An 18803-nucleotide genomic window follows, 5' to 3' on the forward strand; every position below is an offset into this window, starting at 1 on the left:
GCAAATAAGTCATCGTACATGGATACACACCAGAATTAAATGTAGGCTTTTAATGACATATCACTGAAAAGTCATTTTTACAAGATATCAAATAATAGACAAACATGTGGATGCTGCATCACCTACATCCTTCTCTCATGGCATAATAAAGCATTGCTTTGTGCGTGGTGCATGTACACGGTTCAGTTTACACACAAAAAGAGTGCATTATTTGAGTGACACTAATCCCCAGAACTAGATAAAATGACAGAATGAACAGTGCACACACAAACGCCCTTGACCTAAATATTTACAAGATGAAAATAATCAGGTGAGCATTCTCTCTGTCAATGGTGAGAATGTTACTGAGGCACATATTTTTTAGCTTGTGTGTGTGTGTGTGTGTCTTTAAGAGGTGAAGGTGGGATGGGATGGCTACAAAATAAATATATATAAAAAAAGCTAACTTTTTTCCTGCTGTATATATTTATATAAAAAGCAAAATCAATGCAATTTTTGATAGAACAAAGATTCATCAAATGCAATCACATGCTAAATACATCTGTAAAAAGACCGACAGACCTGAAAAATGTGTTGTTTGAAAAGGGAAATGATACATTCTTATGTACATTAGGGTTAGCTATCAATTCCAATTCAGCAACCTTGAAACATTCTAAAAAGTTCTAATGTCCAAAATGTAACAATTGAATTAAGAATAAGAAATTATTTGGCTACTCTACTCGAATAATTTATTGCATGTATCAAAAGCTTTATGGCTATATATGTACATGTTAAAGTCTTACAACCAATGCTGAATTGACAGTCTTTTATCTCAATTGTTAAGCAGAATTAGCCAGAATTAGCTTGGCTTATACTGTGTTGGCAAAAGAAAGCAAAAGTTAGCACATTAGTACAATACAGATGATTAAACAAGCACCTGGTACTTTTTAAATATGATAGTTGTGAAATTCTAACTGTGGTCTCAGTCACTACATAAACCTATGAGATTTATAACTGTTTAGTAAATACATGCTTCAAAAAAAGAAAAAAAAAAGGAATTTTTTTCCAAGTACAAGTCTTTGAAAATAAATGCACAGCAACCAGGAGACAGGTCCACCTACAATCTGCTAACATTATCCCATCCCTGGATCATAAGATATTCATTAGTTAGATAACACAGCCAAGTTGGTGCTGAGATGGAACTTTCAACTCTAAAATTAGAAGAGGACTGGCACAAGTGCATCACACTGGCTCCGTTTGCCTTCTTAAGGGGTGTTTAAATAGTAGTGTTGGTTTTTGAGTGTATCAGTGGAAATCAACAATGATACAGAAGAACTCACATTCTATATGAACACTCCTTTTAATTCTAACTCAGCTTTAAATGAGTTTCATGGTAAACCTGCCACCATCACCTCCATCCCCTCCCCCTCCACCCATGGAAGACCGAGGAACAAAGTCAATAGTTGCAGTGTGTTTAATTTGACCTTTGCTCTGGCTCCAGAAAAACATGAAGACAAAACAGATGGCAACTGAGCTAAGGAACGACAGGAAGCCCATGGTGGTTGCAATGATCAAGGTCTTTGCATCGAATGGGTATGGCTTAGCCATTTGAGCTGAGGAGTTTGCAGCTTGGGTATTTGAAGGTTCTACCAAGCCCTCCTCTGTGAACAAAGACATGTTTCGGTTGCGTGGGAGCCCCTTCACATACAAGCTGACAGTCAGAGTGTCATTGCCAGCTGCATTACTTGCCAGGCACTGATATGTGCCACTATCCTGAACTTGGGCAAAACGCACTTCTAAAGTTCCGTTTGGTAAAACTCTGATTCTTCCTGTTGGAGAAATCACATTTTTATGGGATGAGATCCAGGTGATAGATGGTGATGGATCCCCATCAGCCTTGCAGGAAAAGAGAACAGTAGTGCCCTCCTCTACTCTTTCCTCTTGCGGCCTACGGTGCATGATGCGAGCAGGGCGGCAGGTAAAAACCCTTGGAAGTTCCTTCTCTAAGAAGTCTTTGAATTCACGCTGTCTTACTGTATCAGGAGAGGAGCAAGTAGGCTGATGTCCATCGAAGTTCAACCGCACTCTGCGACGAAACACCCAGAGAAGCCGGCAGTCACATGCTAGGGGATTCCCATCTAACCGCAGCACCTGAAGGTTCCCAACAGAATGGAAGGCGCTCTCTTCCAAAGTAGTGAGCTGATTGGATGTCACATTAAGCATGCGAAAATAGGCTAGTCCCCTGAAGGCTCCCGGCTCTATTCGTAGCAGGCTGCCACCTGCTAAGTGTAACTCCTGAAGTCTCAAGAGATCCCCAAGCAGGTTACCTTGGATAACAGTGATGGGGTTATAGGACAGGTCCAGGAAGCGCAGATACACTAGGTGACGGAGTGCAGAATAAGGAACTGCACTTAGGTTACAGCTACTGATAACAAGCGAGGTCAAATTTAGACCAATTAGGCTGTTGCCAGCTATAGTGTCCAGTGCTGGCCAGTTTGTGATCAGGAGGCTGCGCAGGTGTTGCAGTTTTCGGAAAGCATTGTTGGGAAGTGTAGAAATGGTGAGGCGTAGCATTCGTAGACGTGTCAGGCTCTGGAGCTGGGACAATGCCTCAGTGGGAATTGAGGTCAGGTTGCTACGGTCTAAGTTGAGCTCCTGTAGATTCTGCAGACCAAAGAAAGCACGCTGGGAGATGAAGACCAAGTCGTTTTCACCAGCTTCCAGTGTCTGCAGATTTACCATTTCTTTAAAGGTATAGTCCAGAAAGACCAAAATCTCATTTTGGCTCAAATCCAGAAAATTCAGACTGGACAGGCCAGAAAACACCCCAACTGGGATGATCTTGAGGCGGTTATTCTTAATCCGAAGTGTCCTGAGATTCTGTAGGCCCAGGAAAGCCTCTACCTCAATCATGGAGATTATATTATCACTGAGGTCCAACTCTTGAAGTTTCACAAGGCCAGAAAATTGGCGGCGTCCCACAGTCTTAATCCTGTTGCGGGATAAATCCAAACGTCTGGCATCACTGGACAAGGCCTCTGGCACCGAATTTAAGTGTTTTCCAGAGCAGATCACTTCTTTGGCCTCAGGTCGACACAGACAGCGTGGAGTACAGCCTCCTGCAGATACGCCCAGTCCAAACTGGAGCAGGATGCTCCACAACCCCCATCGGACGACTGACTCCACAAACATCTTACGCCCGGCCTGAAAAGAGATGCAGATAATTACCTTTTTTAAAAAGATTTATAAACATGTTTTTCTCTATAAGAGCTTTACGTTTCTAAGACAGAGTGTAAGCAAAATGTAATTGTATTGAATTCACTGCCCTCACAAGCTTACATTTTAATCAAGACATACCGTTCTAGTCTTGAAGTGCAGATTTTCATAACCAGTGGCAGTCAAGTTGGAGTCAAGCTTAAGTCCACTGATGATTTTCTGTCAACAACATGCCCTTTTGTGTCACCTGAGGATAAAAGAAAATCAGAAAAACCAAGGTTAACTAAGTGAAAAAATGGCAACTCCACAACAGGCTGAGTTGTAAGGCTGAGTAAGTTTCATCATTTATTAGTTGTAAGATCTATTAACCCCATCCATTTAATCAGCTTAGTGTTCCTAGCAGGACAAACCAAATGGATTAAAAACCACCACAAACACAGCTTTCTTAGAAGGCAACCTTGTCCTGTGAGTTAAATGATTCATTTTGTAGCATCTGGCAACACACAGAATAGTGTCTGAGGCACCAGTGTGCATCTCACATGAGGGGAAAGACAACCATTTGACCAGTGTGTTAAACCAATCACTGCCAAAGTGAAAGAAATCCAGATTCAAGATTGTGTAAATTTTGAATCCAGCAATCAGTATATTGCATAATTAATTTTGCTTGTCACTAGGTGCATTGCAACAGCATTTTTACATAAGGAAGTGAACAACAGAAAGTGCCTATTTTTATAGCCAATCTGTTCTAATTACTCACAACTATGAACAGAATATTAATGCAGTCAGTGTTAGAGCTATTGAATCCATCAAGACTTGTGCACAAATATCTTTTGTTTAAATTGTACCTTAATTTGATCTACGGTGTTGCTTTAGAGTAAAGCACCAGAATGATAAACATATTTTCATATAGATGTTTAGAAGACATGATAACACAAAGCAGCCTCCATTGTTGGTACAAATTAAGTAGGAAAATATAACAGCATAAATCTTGTATAAACATATTCTAAAACAATCAGCGAAGCTACTGAGTGATAAGTAAAAGCAACCTCCAAACTTTAGGGAACAGAGTCAAATAAGAGCCCTGCTGTCTGTAAAATGCTGCAAAGTGAAATATCAGTAAATTACATAATGCTGCTGTCTGCCTTGCCAGTTGAATTTAAGAAAATGGTGAATGTAGAATGTAATATAAATTATGCATCCCTTCTCCAACAACTACCACTAAGACCTGCTAAAATATGAAGAACAAATCTTACCTAACAGACGTTAAAAGAAACAAATCTTAATTCTTAACACTTTCCCACAGCTGCATGAAAACCTCCAAGTCCAGAAGATGAACTGCACTCACACAGAATATTTCCTTTCATATTAAAAAAAGATACAATACAAAAATAATCCCCAAAATACCAAAGCCAAACGGTGTCTGACCTGCAGCAGCTGCAGCTTACTCTTCACCATCAAACAGTTTCCAGAGTGTGGACCCACCCTCGCTGCAGCCTCTCCTCTGAGTGCCTGAGTTGCCAACAGTCCCAGAGCTCTACAGTCTTTGTCTCATCCTTGTTCTTCATGCAAACAGCTCTTATACTGGCAGGCTGGGAGCGCTGACTCACAAACCCAACACTTGTGCTCTTAGACTCACAGGACTCCTTTTAGGCCAATATATTAGAGTGCAGTCACACAAGAAAGGCACCGATAAATGTTGGACTTCAGCCATACATAGTTGGTCATTTCCCAGTTTTTACTGACCACAGCTAAAGTCAAATGGGCTGTAAAATGTTACATTTTATTTCTGGTGTTTGTGAACTATTATTATTCTTATTATTTTGTTTCTGCAGGTTAATTCTTATGCTAATTTTATGTAGTATATGTGATCTCAAGCTCAAGTTCTTCAAATAACTATTAGAAATGACAAAAAATACATAACATGGTATTAAATTTATATTCTTTAAAAACTGTAAAAAAAACTAAAGAAATGGACCATGAGTAGCAAATATAGTATTTTACAAAACTGTATTGGTTTGCTTTGTCCATTGGTGGGGTTCACAAGTTAAATATGCTGATACCCCCCCTCCCCTGAGCTAGGTTGTGAGAGACAGAGACTGACAGCTGGGAGATATCCCAGGCCTGTACCCTGTCAGTTGCCGAGACCTTCCAGCCAATCAGCAATTGGTTTCACACCTCCCCTGCGTCTATCTGCACACCATAAAGATACAGTCCAGCCAAAGGTCACAACTCCAGAGTTATACCCAGGACTGACCAGTCCATCAAATTAGAAAGTGGGAAAATAAATGCATTTGTTATTTCTCACCCTGTGTGGATTGTGGTCACATGAGTGTCATGTTACAGTGTTAATTGTTCTATTTTCTATCATACTGAAACACTTGTTGTTTCTATTCATGATACAATTTCTCATTAGAATGAACAACATAGACAAAAAGCTGTCAGTGCATTTGTCAAAGACTGGCACAAATGGAGAACTGAGGACCCCCTTAAATTTTGTAACGTTCACAAATGAAAAGAAATCAGATATTATATCTGTATTTCCAGGAGAACTCCCTGCATTTAAATATGTCTTACTCTGTAGTTGCTCACGCATGCACAGTAATAGACTACAGCATGGTTTGTATTGGTTTAAGACACTAAGTTGTCAAGATAAACACAAATACACAAAATAAAAATCCTAAAACCTTTACTGTTTTTAAAAATTAGAATTACCTTTTCCTATGCTGAATTATTTTTCATCAACTTTTTTTTTTTTTGATATTACCTTAGCAATTCTCAGTGCTACAACTTTCAATTTTGTTTTTTGTGCAAATGACTTTCCCTGTCAGTGACTGGGCTTCTTTGACAGTACAGCTGATGCTGCATGCATGGGGGGATATTCTGGTTGTGTTCCAAATCGACCTTGATCCATGTGTGGCTTTACAGTATGCCACTAAGAAACAATAGGTCATTACAGTCCAAAAGCTACACAGCTAACTGAATGAGATAAAGATGAAAAGAGTTCAGCAGATCATCATATTTTACTACAGTACTGTTTGTAGTTATGCGGGCAAACGAGGGTCAACACACTGCAGTAGACCTCCTACAGGGGGAATCAGTAAAGAAGACTGAAGATGAGGAGACTAGGGGTTAAATTAATCCATTTAATAAAATAAATAAATACAAATCTGTGGTTACCTTTAGGAATACACAAACAGGTTTAATATTCTTGCCTACTATAGTTGCAGTTATTTTCATAGATACATTTCTTTCCAAAACAAGCTACCAACTTATTTTAATGCTTTAAAAAAAAATTCATTTATTGAAAATCACACTCTGCAAATAACTTATTTTTATTATATTTTGTTTCATTTTTGAATCACAATGAGTTGTTAATAATAAAACTTTTTCCTGTTTTTTGTTTCAGTCTTTCTAAGTGTTTTATTATTTCTGGTTAATTCAATTTTATATGTATATTTGTATTTCTTTATTATATATTTTTCTTAGAAATATCCTGCAGGCATTTCTAAGAAGTCGCTTCTGGTTCATTTCAGTTTAATTCTGTTTAGTAAGCATGCTGTTTGATCACTGTGAGAACTCGTTCCATCCAGTTCCTGGGATTTGCTTATGTTGCCAGAGCCTGGCAAGATACTGCAGACTCTGATTGACCAATATGAAGCTGCCATTTGATGACCCTGCAAAAGCCTTTTTTTGCATGAGTCAAAAATATCCACTCTCCTAAAGCCAAGCAGATGCCAGCTCTTACCTAATAAACCCTCACATTGCCAAAATGCAAACAATATCAGTGATGTAACATCTCATCAGACAATTCTTTGGCAGAGTATATTGGATGAGCTCCAACTGTCGCATAATTGTTCGACATAATTCACCTTCCCATACTCTGTTCAGCTTTCCCTTTCTCTGTTCTTTCATCAGACATAACTCATCGAGCCTCTCAGCTCGGGCTCTTATCACCTTACATCAGTCTGTGGTTAGCTTCCAACCCATGTTAACATTGGGACTCTTCTTTGCCCTAGTGTTGCTGCAGGTTCCGTCATTTCTTCACTGTCCAAAGTTGCCGTGTTCTTCCCTTATAATTAAGATTATAATTATTTAAATTAAAAGCATCATACCATTAATGACTGCTGTGACTAGTAAAATCCCTGAGATGGCTTCATGAGTATTGATCTTGTTTGTTTATGCTGATGCCAGAAATGTGAAACACAGCTTAAATGAGACGTTTTTGCTCTTCCTCTTATTCATCAAACCTAACATGATCCATGTATTTACTCACTGAAAAGCAATTTGCATCATTACTTTGCTAAAACACTGCCACGAGGAAGAAAGAGGCAATGACTCTCAATTTACCTGAACTCCTCTTGTAGCCTGCACTGTGGTTTCTTTAGCTTTAAGGGACGTCTTTCTGAAACTCAGCCCTTTAAAGTTCCACCTTAGCTGAGTTCTTTAATATTCGATCTCTTTGTCACCAAAGGACTTCAAGCAAAATGTGAAGAATTGTGACAGACAGAATCCAATTACTGAGATGAAAAGAAAAGTTCTTTTAGCAACAGGTGCATGGAACAAGAACATGAGCTCACATGGGCCACAGGATGACAGTTTGGCAGTATCCACTCCACTGAATTTGGATGCCCCAAGCATGAATCCCTGCGCCAAGCAGCCCATCTGACACAGAATGCACAGTCTGAGCCCGGTTGAGTTTTCTGACACTTGTCAAAGTGCTATTTTTAGCTTGTCACAGTGAGAAAGACAAGAGCCTGGCTCAAATCCCCAATTAAAGAGGCTGGAACAGAACAACAGTGCAGGGATCACAGAGCATGAATTTGTGTCTTCTCTGTGTGGGTGTGTGCACTCAAGTTGTTAAAAGCACGTTTGACGGGGGCGATGGTGGAGCTGTTCATTTCCATTTTTTTTAAGGCTTCTGGCACCTGCTACAATGTGACGGCCCCTGAGACCTCCTGCATGCAAGCAGCAAATATTAAAGGGTTTACTGGCAGAACAGCTGTTCAGCGCATAGAAAGAAAACACAAGTCTCCTGGTCTTTCCCCTTTGGGTGTATCTGAGGAAGTCTTTGTAAACAAGCTCATGTCAGGAGGCACATCTATAAAGAAAATATCTGAAAAACAAGGGTAAAAGCTCAGAGAAAAACTGAACCACAAAAGGAGCTACAGTTGCAAAAGTACTGACTATAGTTTTACCCCATTGAGAGCAGGGTCACAGCATTTGGTCGCTAACTTATTCTAATAAGTGGAATCTTGTTGAAACCAACAAAAACAAACATTCAAAATAATTTGAATTTATAAATCCCAAGGTTGCCAAAGAGTATGATGTACTAAAAATAATGCAGAGATCTATCCATTTGGTGTTCAAATGTAGAAAATGATGAATCTTATATTGAAATCCGAGACACGCTGCATAATTGATGGAAAAAATGGCCCCCAAGTGTGAAAAAACTCAAGATTGACTATTTTTTTAACTTCTGAACTGAACTAATTTTAATTCACAGTGAAACAAACTAAAATGCTAGAATCATTCACTCACCAAGTACCTGATTTATTAATAAACTTGCAAAATCTATCCTGCAAAATATCATGAAAAGCAGTTAGGTAAAAAGGCCTAGTTAACAGCATTAACATTTGTAGAAGAATCAGCTTCAAAAACCCAAATGACCTATGGATAAAGTCCTTTGTGTGCCTTATTGCGCAGTTATTTAAACCTGCTGATTAGCCTGCAGTACTGAGTTTAGTGTCTCACAGTGATGTAAAGTTTCAGGATGCTATTCTGAAACACGGATGTTCTTTTCTTAATGCTTCTTAGTCTTAAGTGAGAAGGAGGAAATTAAAAAGGTTTTTAGCTGGGTGACAGGATTCTGTAGTATTCTAAATACGCCTACACTCTGTGAGATTTTAGCAATCCTATAAATTAAATGGACACTGAGAGACGTCGTACACTACTCCCAGACATCAAGTTTAGTGCATGCAAACTGTTGGATGATAAGAAATGAATTGCAGCGCACAATGCAGTTCCTCCATTATTTGTTTGTATACTGTCATACGACTGGAGCATACAAAATGCTTTACTTTTAAATGTGCTGTATAAATTTAACTAAATTTTCTTCTCCAATGGAATCTCTGAGCATTTTTAACACCTAAATATATAACACATAAAAGACAAAAGACAAGGTGAATTGATCACTGGGGATTCTTGTATACAAAGAGATGAAAGAAGCAAAAACATAATTTATGCATCATTTATAGTGCTGTACTCAGGGGTTAAAATGCAGAGGGACGATCTGGAACTGTGTTTTTGGATTTGTTTTTTGGATATTTATAAGTTGTGGTTGTAATACTTCAGCACCTAACTAGTATTACAGAAGATACGCTAGCACAAAGGCAGAAACATTTTTTAAGTGGCAGGCAATTTCAAATGCAATATTTTTATAAGCTCAAAAAAATTCACTGTTTGTGCAGTGTGCAGTTTGTCACACAATGTGTCTGCTATCTGTAGGCACAAGTAATGCATTTTCCAAGGACAGAAAAGAGTACAGGATAACGTCGTTGAGAAAAATGTAAGAAAGACAAGAAGGGGAGAAAGAAGAGTAGTTATACTTAGCAAAGGACTTACATGTAATGCCCTAATTTTTTAAAATCGATATCACATGTGATATAATGTGAAGTTATGTTTTTTCATATTGTGAAACATGCAAAACAAACTGAGGTACACTAACTTTGTGTTGTATCTAAAGGTTACATGAAAACACAATGCATTTTAAAACAAGGCAACCAGGTTAGCATGCCTTTCTGTGCTGAATTTAAAGTAAAGCACTGTGTACTGTACAACACCGTTATGACATCCAATACTGAACTTTCTTACAGTATAACAGAACCACAAACACGATATTGACACTATTCTTTTACATTGTCATCTTTCATCGAGTACATCCCAAAATTGTATAATGTGGACACAGCATAATGCTCTAAGTTCTTGCATCCAGTCCACGCTATACTATGAATTTGTACGGTATTATTCAAGTACATACATTTTTCATTTTATTACTTTTTTCTTCTTGGTCTTAAATACAAAAAGTTATAAAAAGGCTTAAAAGACGTTTGATATTAAAAGACTCAAATTTGGTGCTCCATAAAAAAATTCTGTTTAATTAAATTTATAATGATGCTCTCAAACAAGCTTATAATGGCCATAAAATATATGCCAATAGATGTATTTTACATCAGCTTAACATTAGCAAGCTTGGCTCAGTAGCTTTGTAAATTGTATATAAACTCAACAGCATGGTGTATTTTCTAAAGATGCTGTTGGCCGCATAACTGGTTTATGAATAGTGTCCAAATAGGAGAAACCTTCCTACACGATTATTTATTGGCTGCAGTTAGCAGCCTATCAGAGAGTCGAACAGCAACCCTTGGGTTTATAAACAGCTCCAACGGAAATGTTAAAAATATACATAACAGATGCAAAATGAAATATGGTTCATATTTTCTCACAGTTCTTTAGGTTTGAAATTACTATTAATACTACAGTCATGTAGCTACTTGGGAACTAAATTTGTGATTGGACTCAACAGAAAATGTGCACAAAAATACATATATATATATAATTTGCGGTACTTAAGATATGTTATGCAAATTTTAATGAATGAAACAATAATGGGCAGGTACATATCAGCTGCCAGGTGTTGTTACGTAATCCAGTTTGTGATGGTAGAATCTAATCTGTGTGGAGGACATGTAAGACATTTCTAATTTGATCACCTTCTAAAATGCTGGGAGGAAACCAAAGACCTGTGAATATATGAGTATAGCAAAGGAAGATTGTTCTTGCCTGGTTGCATGTTTGAAATTAACACGTCCAACTGAGATAAAGAAGAATGTATGTCAGTATGGTTATAAGTTTTTGCTTGGGACAAATAGGACTGTATTAATTGTTTGCCAAAGATCATTGATTGATTTATTAAGCTAATTTTAACATGGTAAAAATTTTTGTTAAGAACAAACTCCATTATCACCCATCATAACAGCGTCCAAATTTTAAAAGCTCTTGGTTATAAATAATTAGCGTGTGTCTCTGTGCCTCTGTCTTTAAGAGTTGTGTATTTTTTTCTGTTTCTATTAGCTCTTGGTGTATGCATGTCACTATCATTGATTTTGCCAAGAGAGAAAAAGAAAGAAGAAAGAACAGACACATTAAGTATGGTGTGATTGAATATTGGTGTGATTACCAATTTACTGTGTGGTGGAACTGGGTCACAGTGACAGATTCACTCACATCAGCCTTGTTCCAGACTGTGTGTTGGGTAAAGCACTTTGCTGTAATTCCTCATTCCGACAAGGAGAGAGTTAAGACTGTGCAACGTCATGCAAAGTGCACCGTCTGCAATATTAATAATAGCACAAATAAATGAGGGAAGGGAATTAGATTCAGCGCAGCACCCTATGTGATGTGACAAATGAGGTCATCTCAGCTAACTGATATGATGCACTGGATCCATCATTATACAACAAAGAGATAATGGGAGGTCACACATTAATAGGGAGCTGAGGGCTCTTAACCTGCAACAGATCAGAGATAAAACACTCAATAATTCAGGACAACTTGAATTACCGAGTGCAGAATATAGCTGCAATCAGAACAGCAGAATGGGTCTTAAACTGCTTAATGAGAGATTATGTTTATATAGTCATGAAAGACAAAAGACAGAACTGCCTGGATCAGGAGAACTACCTGGATCCTACAAAATTCCAGTGAATTAAAGATTACCAGCAAAAGTACACAGAAAAAATTTTGCAGAACATTAAAGAGAAAACTAATGTGTGAGGTAAAACGAAGAAATATAAAGTATGAAATAAAGAAATACTAAAAAGTACGGTGAAAAGAACCAAAGGGAAGAGAAAATAGTAGAAATAAGTAACAGTGGGAGAAAAGAATGATCTAGAAGAATCCGGGAAAGGAAAACAATTAAGAGCTAAAATAGCTAAAAGGCCTAAAATAAGAAAATTGAGATCTGAAAACGACAAAATAAAAGAAATTAAAAAGTCTTTAAAAAATGTCTTAAAAAAATGTCTGATCACATTTCCTTATATAATATTTTTCATCTAAAATGAACCAAATTATAAATCATTACAAACACCAAAGACAGAATGAACTTTTACTTTACAGAAATCCACCAACTCCATAATCTTCGCTTTTGTGCAGATGGAGCTTTTCTTTTTTAGAAGACCTAATGCTAATGCTAATCTGATAGCAGCCAAGGCTGCTACCACAAGCCTGCCCAGACAGTCTTAGCAACACAAAAGCAAACGGAAACAAATCACTGCTATTTAGAAAGTGACTTAGTCCCAGTCTCACCAGAAAAAAAAGGAAAGAAAAAAAAACTTGGTTAAGTCCCCTTTGTTATTAATTTCATAAACCGGGGGTTTATTGTCAGTGCCTTGGGTAGGACTCTTCATCATCGTCAACGAGCAATTGAGCATAATGAATATTTATGAACATGGTAGAATTTTGCCGTCCAACTTCTGCATAATTTTTGTCCTAAATCTGTCCAAACTTAACAAAAAAGTGATAGACAACAAAAGTAAGAAAAAATGCAAACTGACTTAGAAGAAAAAACTTTGGACCATAACATTTTTATGCAAATTGGAGATGGTCGAGTAGAAGACCCACATAGATTTGAGATGGAATGACCCAAATTGTAAGTCTGATGATGTCATAGAACTGCGCTCCTAAATTCGAGACAGTATTCTTTTAAAGAGCTTGGTGATTTGAACAGAGTACAACTCACTCTGTCATTAGATCCTCCACCAAAACACAGTGAAGACATCTTGATGGAGTAACAACATTAAATAATATGACCTTTTCTTTTTCTGAAAGAGGGAAATTTTAGGTCTAATATACTTAGTTTTTTATATTTTTACATTGAGAAGCAGTCAGTTACACCATGTAGATGGAAAGAAATACTACAATGTGAGGCCCAGCATTAGCCATGAATTGGACAAGAAGGACATAAACTTTTGACTACTCCTTTTCACAATACTGTATTAAATACTTTTAATTATTTCTTTGAAATTTTCTGATTGGAGCATTGAGTAAAGACTGGCCACTCCATCTAGTTCTCTATTTGTTTATTTTTTGACCTAGAGCAAATATTGTCTAGCCTTTATGACTATGGCTAAATGGGGTGAGAGAAAGGACCCGGTTAATGGCCTGAAGACGTTTGCTTTATTAAATCTTCCTAGTGAACAGGAAGTGATATTTTCAATAGCGGCACGATATATTTGTCTGGAATAAAGATAGGAAATGGGTAGGTTACTAAGGAGCTGAGTTTGCTTCAGAAAAACTAGTTCACGTTTAATGACGTCCAAATTCTAAAGCCTAAACCCTTTATACGTGTTCACAATGTCCGCACTAAAAGGAGGAGCAAAAGCCCTGAGGTCACAGCCTTATTTATACTAGCTGCATCAAACTGGTTCCCTGATCTCTTTATCTCTTCGCAGACTGTTTTCTGTGCGGCTTTGTAGACTTGATTCAATGAATAACACAAATGAGGAAGTGCTTTTGAACAGCATGTCCTTGAAGACATTCATGAAATTGCACTCAGTTATACATACAAAACCTGATGAAAGTAGTTGTGTGAATGACAACAAAACACAGCTTGATCGAGAAGCTTGAGACCTACTGTGGTTTCAATCTGTTTACAACATATCGAGCTTCCAGTAACCACAACAATGGTTTGAAGCATGCTAACTTTCAGCTCTGCATGTTTGATTTGGGAGAGTTTTACGTTGGATGACCCTCCTGCTGCAACACCCAGGGGGGGATTTATGTCCTTGGCTGGAATTAAACTAGCAACTGTGTTACCCACCACACTATACATTATTTTTTCTTAAGTGAGGTGCTTTGAATGGCCCCAGTGTATGACTCACCAACTACTTGATGATAAAATTAAGCACACTCACTGAATGACAACCTATAGATCTTTCAGTAGAATTAAGTAGATCAAAAAGCATCAGAGTCATAAAAATACACAAACAGAGTAAGAGTGACATACTGGAAATGCCCCTTTTGATTTTCTCTTTCCTTGCCCTCGCAATATCTTACCCTGAAGGAGACAGTCCTGGACGCTCACCATAGAAAAGCTTAGGAAGTGCCTATGCTTTACTCTTTGTTGGACGTTGGGTTAGTCTTCATATGTGAAATGGGTTAATGGCTTACAGATGAACAAAATAATAGAATAAACTGGAAAGGACACATGCATCATGAAAATGGAAACACAACCTAGAAAAACATGTAGCATGAAAGAAATCCTCTATTATATAGTTTTTTCTTTTTCATGGCCAAACAACACAAGACTGCTGCTAACACAAGCCATGGGCCAGTGGCTTTCAAGTCTTTATTCAAGCCCTGACTACATTCCTCCAGTGGCAGTAAACATCTGATGTTTCTGTTCATCTACAAAAGGACTTCAAATGACTATGTGGCCTGAATAGTGAGTGTTGTGTACTGTGAGTTCAAATGTGCTGTGCAGATTCTGCCCTGGATACAGTACAGGAGTCGTTTTCATGTGCAATCCCTCCAAAACCAGGATAAGTTAAGACTGATGAAAAGGCAAACAACGGCACATGGCCTCATGTGAAAATTAAGAGATTTAGCTTTTGCACAAAAAGGAAGGGGGGGCAGAAGTACTAAATGGAACTGCGATGTTAATCTCATAGCTGTTAAGATTGAAACTGCGACTGGGGGATATGAGGATGCATTGTTCCAGGCTAAAATACACCTTCTCCCAGACAGCTCTTTGGCGGAGCCTGGTATTAAGAAGCTGCAGTTGGAAAAAAGTCAAAGCTCCAGTGAAGTAATCTCCCACCTACATGTCTCTTTTTTTTCCTCGTGGGATGGGTTTATATGGAAATGTGTGTCATTTTGAAGTATTGTAAAGTATTATTTTTAAGCTATCCTCACGGATGCTGAACAGAAAAGTTTGCTTGTAACTAACCATACAGGTAAGGAAAATACATTAAACATATGAGCAAAAGTTGTGCTATACAAATAAATCAAAAAATAATTCACAAAAATGCCAAATTTAATCTGTACCTTTACAGTATGTAAGGCCAAGAATTACCTCATAATAAGTGCGTAAAACAGTTTTTGAACTACAGATTAGTTTCTCTCTGTCTATCTATCTATTCCAGATCTCATGTCAAGGCACCATGTCTCAAATCACCCTCTGACCTCTGCATGATTTCTGTTCCTATATATGTTGTTTTACTGTTTCACTGTTTTTCAGATTACCCCATGATCAGTCAGAGCCTGTCTCTGTGGGATAAGTGAGGAAATAATAAACGGCTATAGGTGATGTTTTTTTTTTTTTTACAGTGTAAAGGTCTCTCTTGTCCTCTGTCACCAATGTCGCATAAAAATATACAGTGTTACAGTTTTAACATCCCCTAAAACCATCATTTATTTGATTTGACCCACACTGATGGATCTAAAACCCATCTAAAAAGATATGGGTCAAATCTGATCAAAAACAAGGAAAATGTAGAAAAAATGTATAAGACCAATACAACAGTAAAAAATTAGACTATTTTTTGACTATGTCAAAATGTGTCAAATTTGACCCAAACAGTGTGTTAGGATTAATAAAAACCTAATATTATACAACAGCTTGCTTTTGCTTTATAAAGAATTTTTCTCTTTCTCCAGAATATTTATTCCCACAAATGTTTTAGGTTCAAGCTGCCAAATAACAGCCAAACATATATTTTTTAATAATGTAGACAGCACACTCTAATTAAGCGAAACCTTGTCTAAAATTTCTACCACAGAAAACAAGTGGGGTTGTTGACAGTGTTGACAGTTGCTCAAGAGAAAGTATGTTTTAATTTAAATTTATAATCATTTCAATCTCTTTGTGAGTCAGACAATGATCGATCGATAGATAGATGGATAGAGATATCGATATCTCTCTCTCTCTCTCCATATATATATATATATATATATATATATACACACACACATATACTGGACTCTATTAAACCAAAGTTAATGCATCATATCTTTGGTTCCAAGTTGTTTTTATGCCTATAAAATTACTTACTCACCTACTGCTGACTTATTCAGAAGTACAGTAAAAGTAATCCCTGACCTATAAACTGAAGGGGTGATGATATTTCTTTCCACCAAAGAGGCTCACTACACTATTTATCTGGCCAAGCTCTTCAAGATCACTTCTTTGGTAGATATAAAATGAATGTCTGGATTCTACCTGGGAGCATTTCCTCCCATATAGAAAGCAGACCAAGGCTGATTAAACTCCAGTTATTTTTACCTACTTTGACCTAAAGTGGGTTAAATTCAAAGATTCTGAGTTTCCTACAGTACAAAAAAGCCCTTGATATTCATCATAACTGTGTTTGAAATCTTATGTCCAAAAAAACGTTCTTTACCTTTACTTAAGTTTTTTTAACATTAAAACAAAGGAGAAACATTTCATTCTTTTTGATATCACGCAAACAATAATACAGATAAAGGTATAAACTCACCACAACATAAGGATGCAAACTCACTGTCTAACCAACATACCACAAGACCCAGCTGCATATGTCTGCCACTGAAGCCATGCAATGAAACTGAAAAACAATTAAAAACTTGTCTTGTACTTCTTTGCCTAAGGCTCCAATCAACTGAGGTCTGGAGTGGCTGCCCAATATAACAGTCCAGATAAATCAGTTTCTAACAAGGAGACTGACATACTTCCTGTGCATAAAATGCCCTCTGATTAAATTGCCCATTTGGCAGAATCCCAAGTGTCAAATCCTTGGTTCTCCCTTGATGGTGATCTGCTCCTCCTGAGCCACAACCAATATGATGTGTGTCCTCATTATGGCAGGAGGGGGGGACAAAGAGTTCGCTGCTGCTCTGAGTTCATATCTGTACCTTCACTGAAATGTGAATCCTGACTACAGGTGAGGTGATGATCATATCTTAAATAATAGCAAACTGACAAACATACCTTTTAGCGATAGTACTGAAAATACTATGGCGTGTACTACAAAGTAGTATAGAATATAAAGACAAACGGAGGGACTTGCACTGTCCCTGGGGGAAATGAGGCTGCAGTTACAGCTGTCAGTAATCCTGCCTAAACGCTGTTAAAACACAGTCTGCTGTGGCCCTTTTTTAGGTTTATGGAACAAACTATCCTGAGGATTACTGTTCCCATGGACACTCTAACTCCACAACACAAACAACAAGAAGAAGAAACAAGCATACCTCTAGAAAAAACTTGGCTGAACATTAAAGTAACATTAAGGTTATGTTTTTCTTGGTGGTTTCAAGTAGTAAAATAAATAAACGCATACAGAAAAAATAGGGGGTGATAGCATGAATATAGGTCAGTGTTTAAACTCCCCAAACAACTCACAATAAATGGCACAAAAGTTCTTCACATTATAACTGTTATGATATTTTTTACTATCTGTTTTGCAATTCTACAGACTTGGTTTGGACTAAATGTTATAGAAACACGAAGTAGGCTACAGATACATAAATAATGTAAATGTTTGGTTCATTTTTTTCTTCAATTTTGTTTAAGTTGTCACAGAACTGCGACCAGTGGTAAGAATGCGAACTTTAGCGATTCTACAATGATAAATACGAGAAAATAAAGTATAAAGTAAACACTGGTTCGTTTTAGAGTAACCTACCCTAAGATGAAGACCTAACGTTAAGCTCAACTCATGCTTTAAATAAACATAGTGTGGCCTATTTCTGTTATAGGACTGGTTCATAGAACCCTACAAAGTAGTTTGTAGGAAAATAAAGAAACTCACCTGAATCATCGCATTAAAGCCTTCAGCGCTTCAACTCTCACTGCCCATCTCCCACAGAAAGGCGTGCTCATCTCTGTTCAGGACGCTTTTCCTCTCCCTCCTCTCCCTTTTCGGTTGGTCTACATTCAGCCAGACTTTTCCAACATCTGTCACGCCAGAGTCGCGCAATTTACTTCGCCCTCCTTCTTCATTAATTTCCTTTTCTAACTGCCGAATACCTCCGGGAGTTGTCCAATAATTGCGCTACTGAAGTAATTTAGGTCGACTGTGTCTCTGTGTTGTTGTGAGTGGTTGATTCTGTGGAGAAGCTCCTGCGCTCAAACCGCGGTGCTACTGATGCTGCGCCCTCCGCATCTCCATCCCTCTGCTCAGCTCACGGAGCAAAAGTCACACAGATTTAAGGCTGGAGCGGTGCCATGCGTCGGAGCTGCAAATCCGCACGTAACGAGTAGTGTAACGAAGAATGAGTCTATTACTCCTCAACCTTTACATGCGCTGCTGCCCCTGTAACAACCACTCAAAAACACGTTTCATTATACTAATCCATTTTTTTCAACATTTTAGTTTAACGCTATAAATAGAAATCTCTATAATGATATATTTTGTCTATGAGGTTATCTGATGCGAATTGAAACGCAATGTAATAAGGAAATAAGTTAAGTCTTGAACCTAAGAGTACTATATTTACCCTAAACTTGTTCCTGCTCATATCTAAATGGTCAAAGGTTTGTCGTGAGTCTGAAGTGCTAAAAAGAACATAAAAAA

At 37.6% G+C, this 18803-nt stretch overlaps 1 protein-coding gene across 3 annotated transcripts; it reads right to left on the reverse strand.

The window, feature by feature from the left end:
* Positions 1–30: 30 nt before the first annotated feature.
* On the reverse strand, positions 31–18429 carry lingo4b (leucine rich repeat and Ig domain containing 4b). Of its 3 annotated transcripts, none has more exons than XM_005455159.3 (3): positions 18039–18429; positions 3337–3442; positions 31–3183 (listed from the first exon to the last, which is right to left on the reverse strand). In XM_005455159.3, the coding sequence occupies exon 3, from the start codon at positions 3169–3171 to the stop codon at positions 1357–1359; it is 1815 nt and encodes a 604-aa protein (XP_005455216.1). In that variant the 5' UTR covers positions 3172–3183; positions 3337–3442; positions 18039–18429; the 3' UTR covers positions 31–1356. The 3 variants fall into 3 exon arrangements, with proteins under 3 accessions (XP_005455216.1, XP_005455217.1, XP_025767650.1); XM_005455160.4 differs by lacking the exon at positions 18039–18429 and adding an exon at positions 4621–4765; XM_025911865.1 differs by lacking the exon at positions 18039–18429 and adding an exon at positions 4449–4571.
* Positions 18430–18803: the final 374 nt, after the last annotated feature.

Source organism: Oreochromis niloticus, linkage group LG11 (genome assembly GCF_001858045.2).
Source record: "Oreochromis niloticus isolate F11D_XX linkage group LG11, O_niloticus_UMD_NMBU, whole genome shotgun sequence".
Taxonomy (NCBI): Eukaryota; Metazoa; Chordata; class Actinopteri; order Cichliformes; family Cichlidae; genus Oreochromis; species Oreochromis niloticus.

What these genes read in the sequence shown, in the direction of transcription:
- lingo4b (XM_005455159.3), bottom strand. Translation starts at nt 3,171, where the DNA reads ATGTTTGTGGAGTCAGTCGTCCGATGGGGGTTGTGGAGCATCCTGCTC.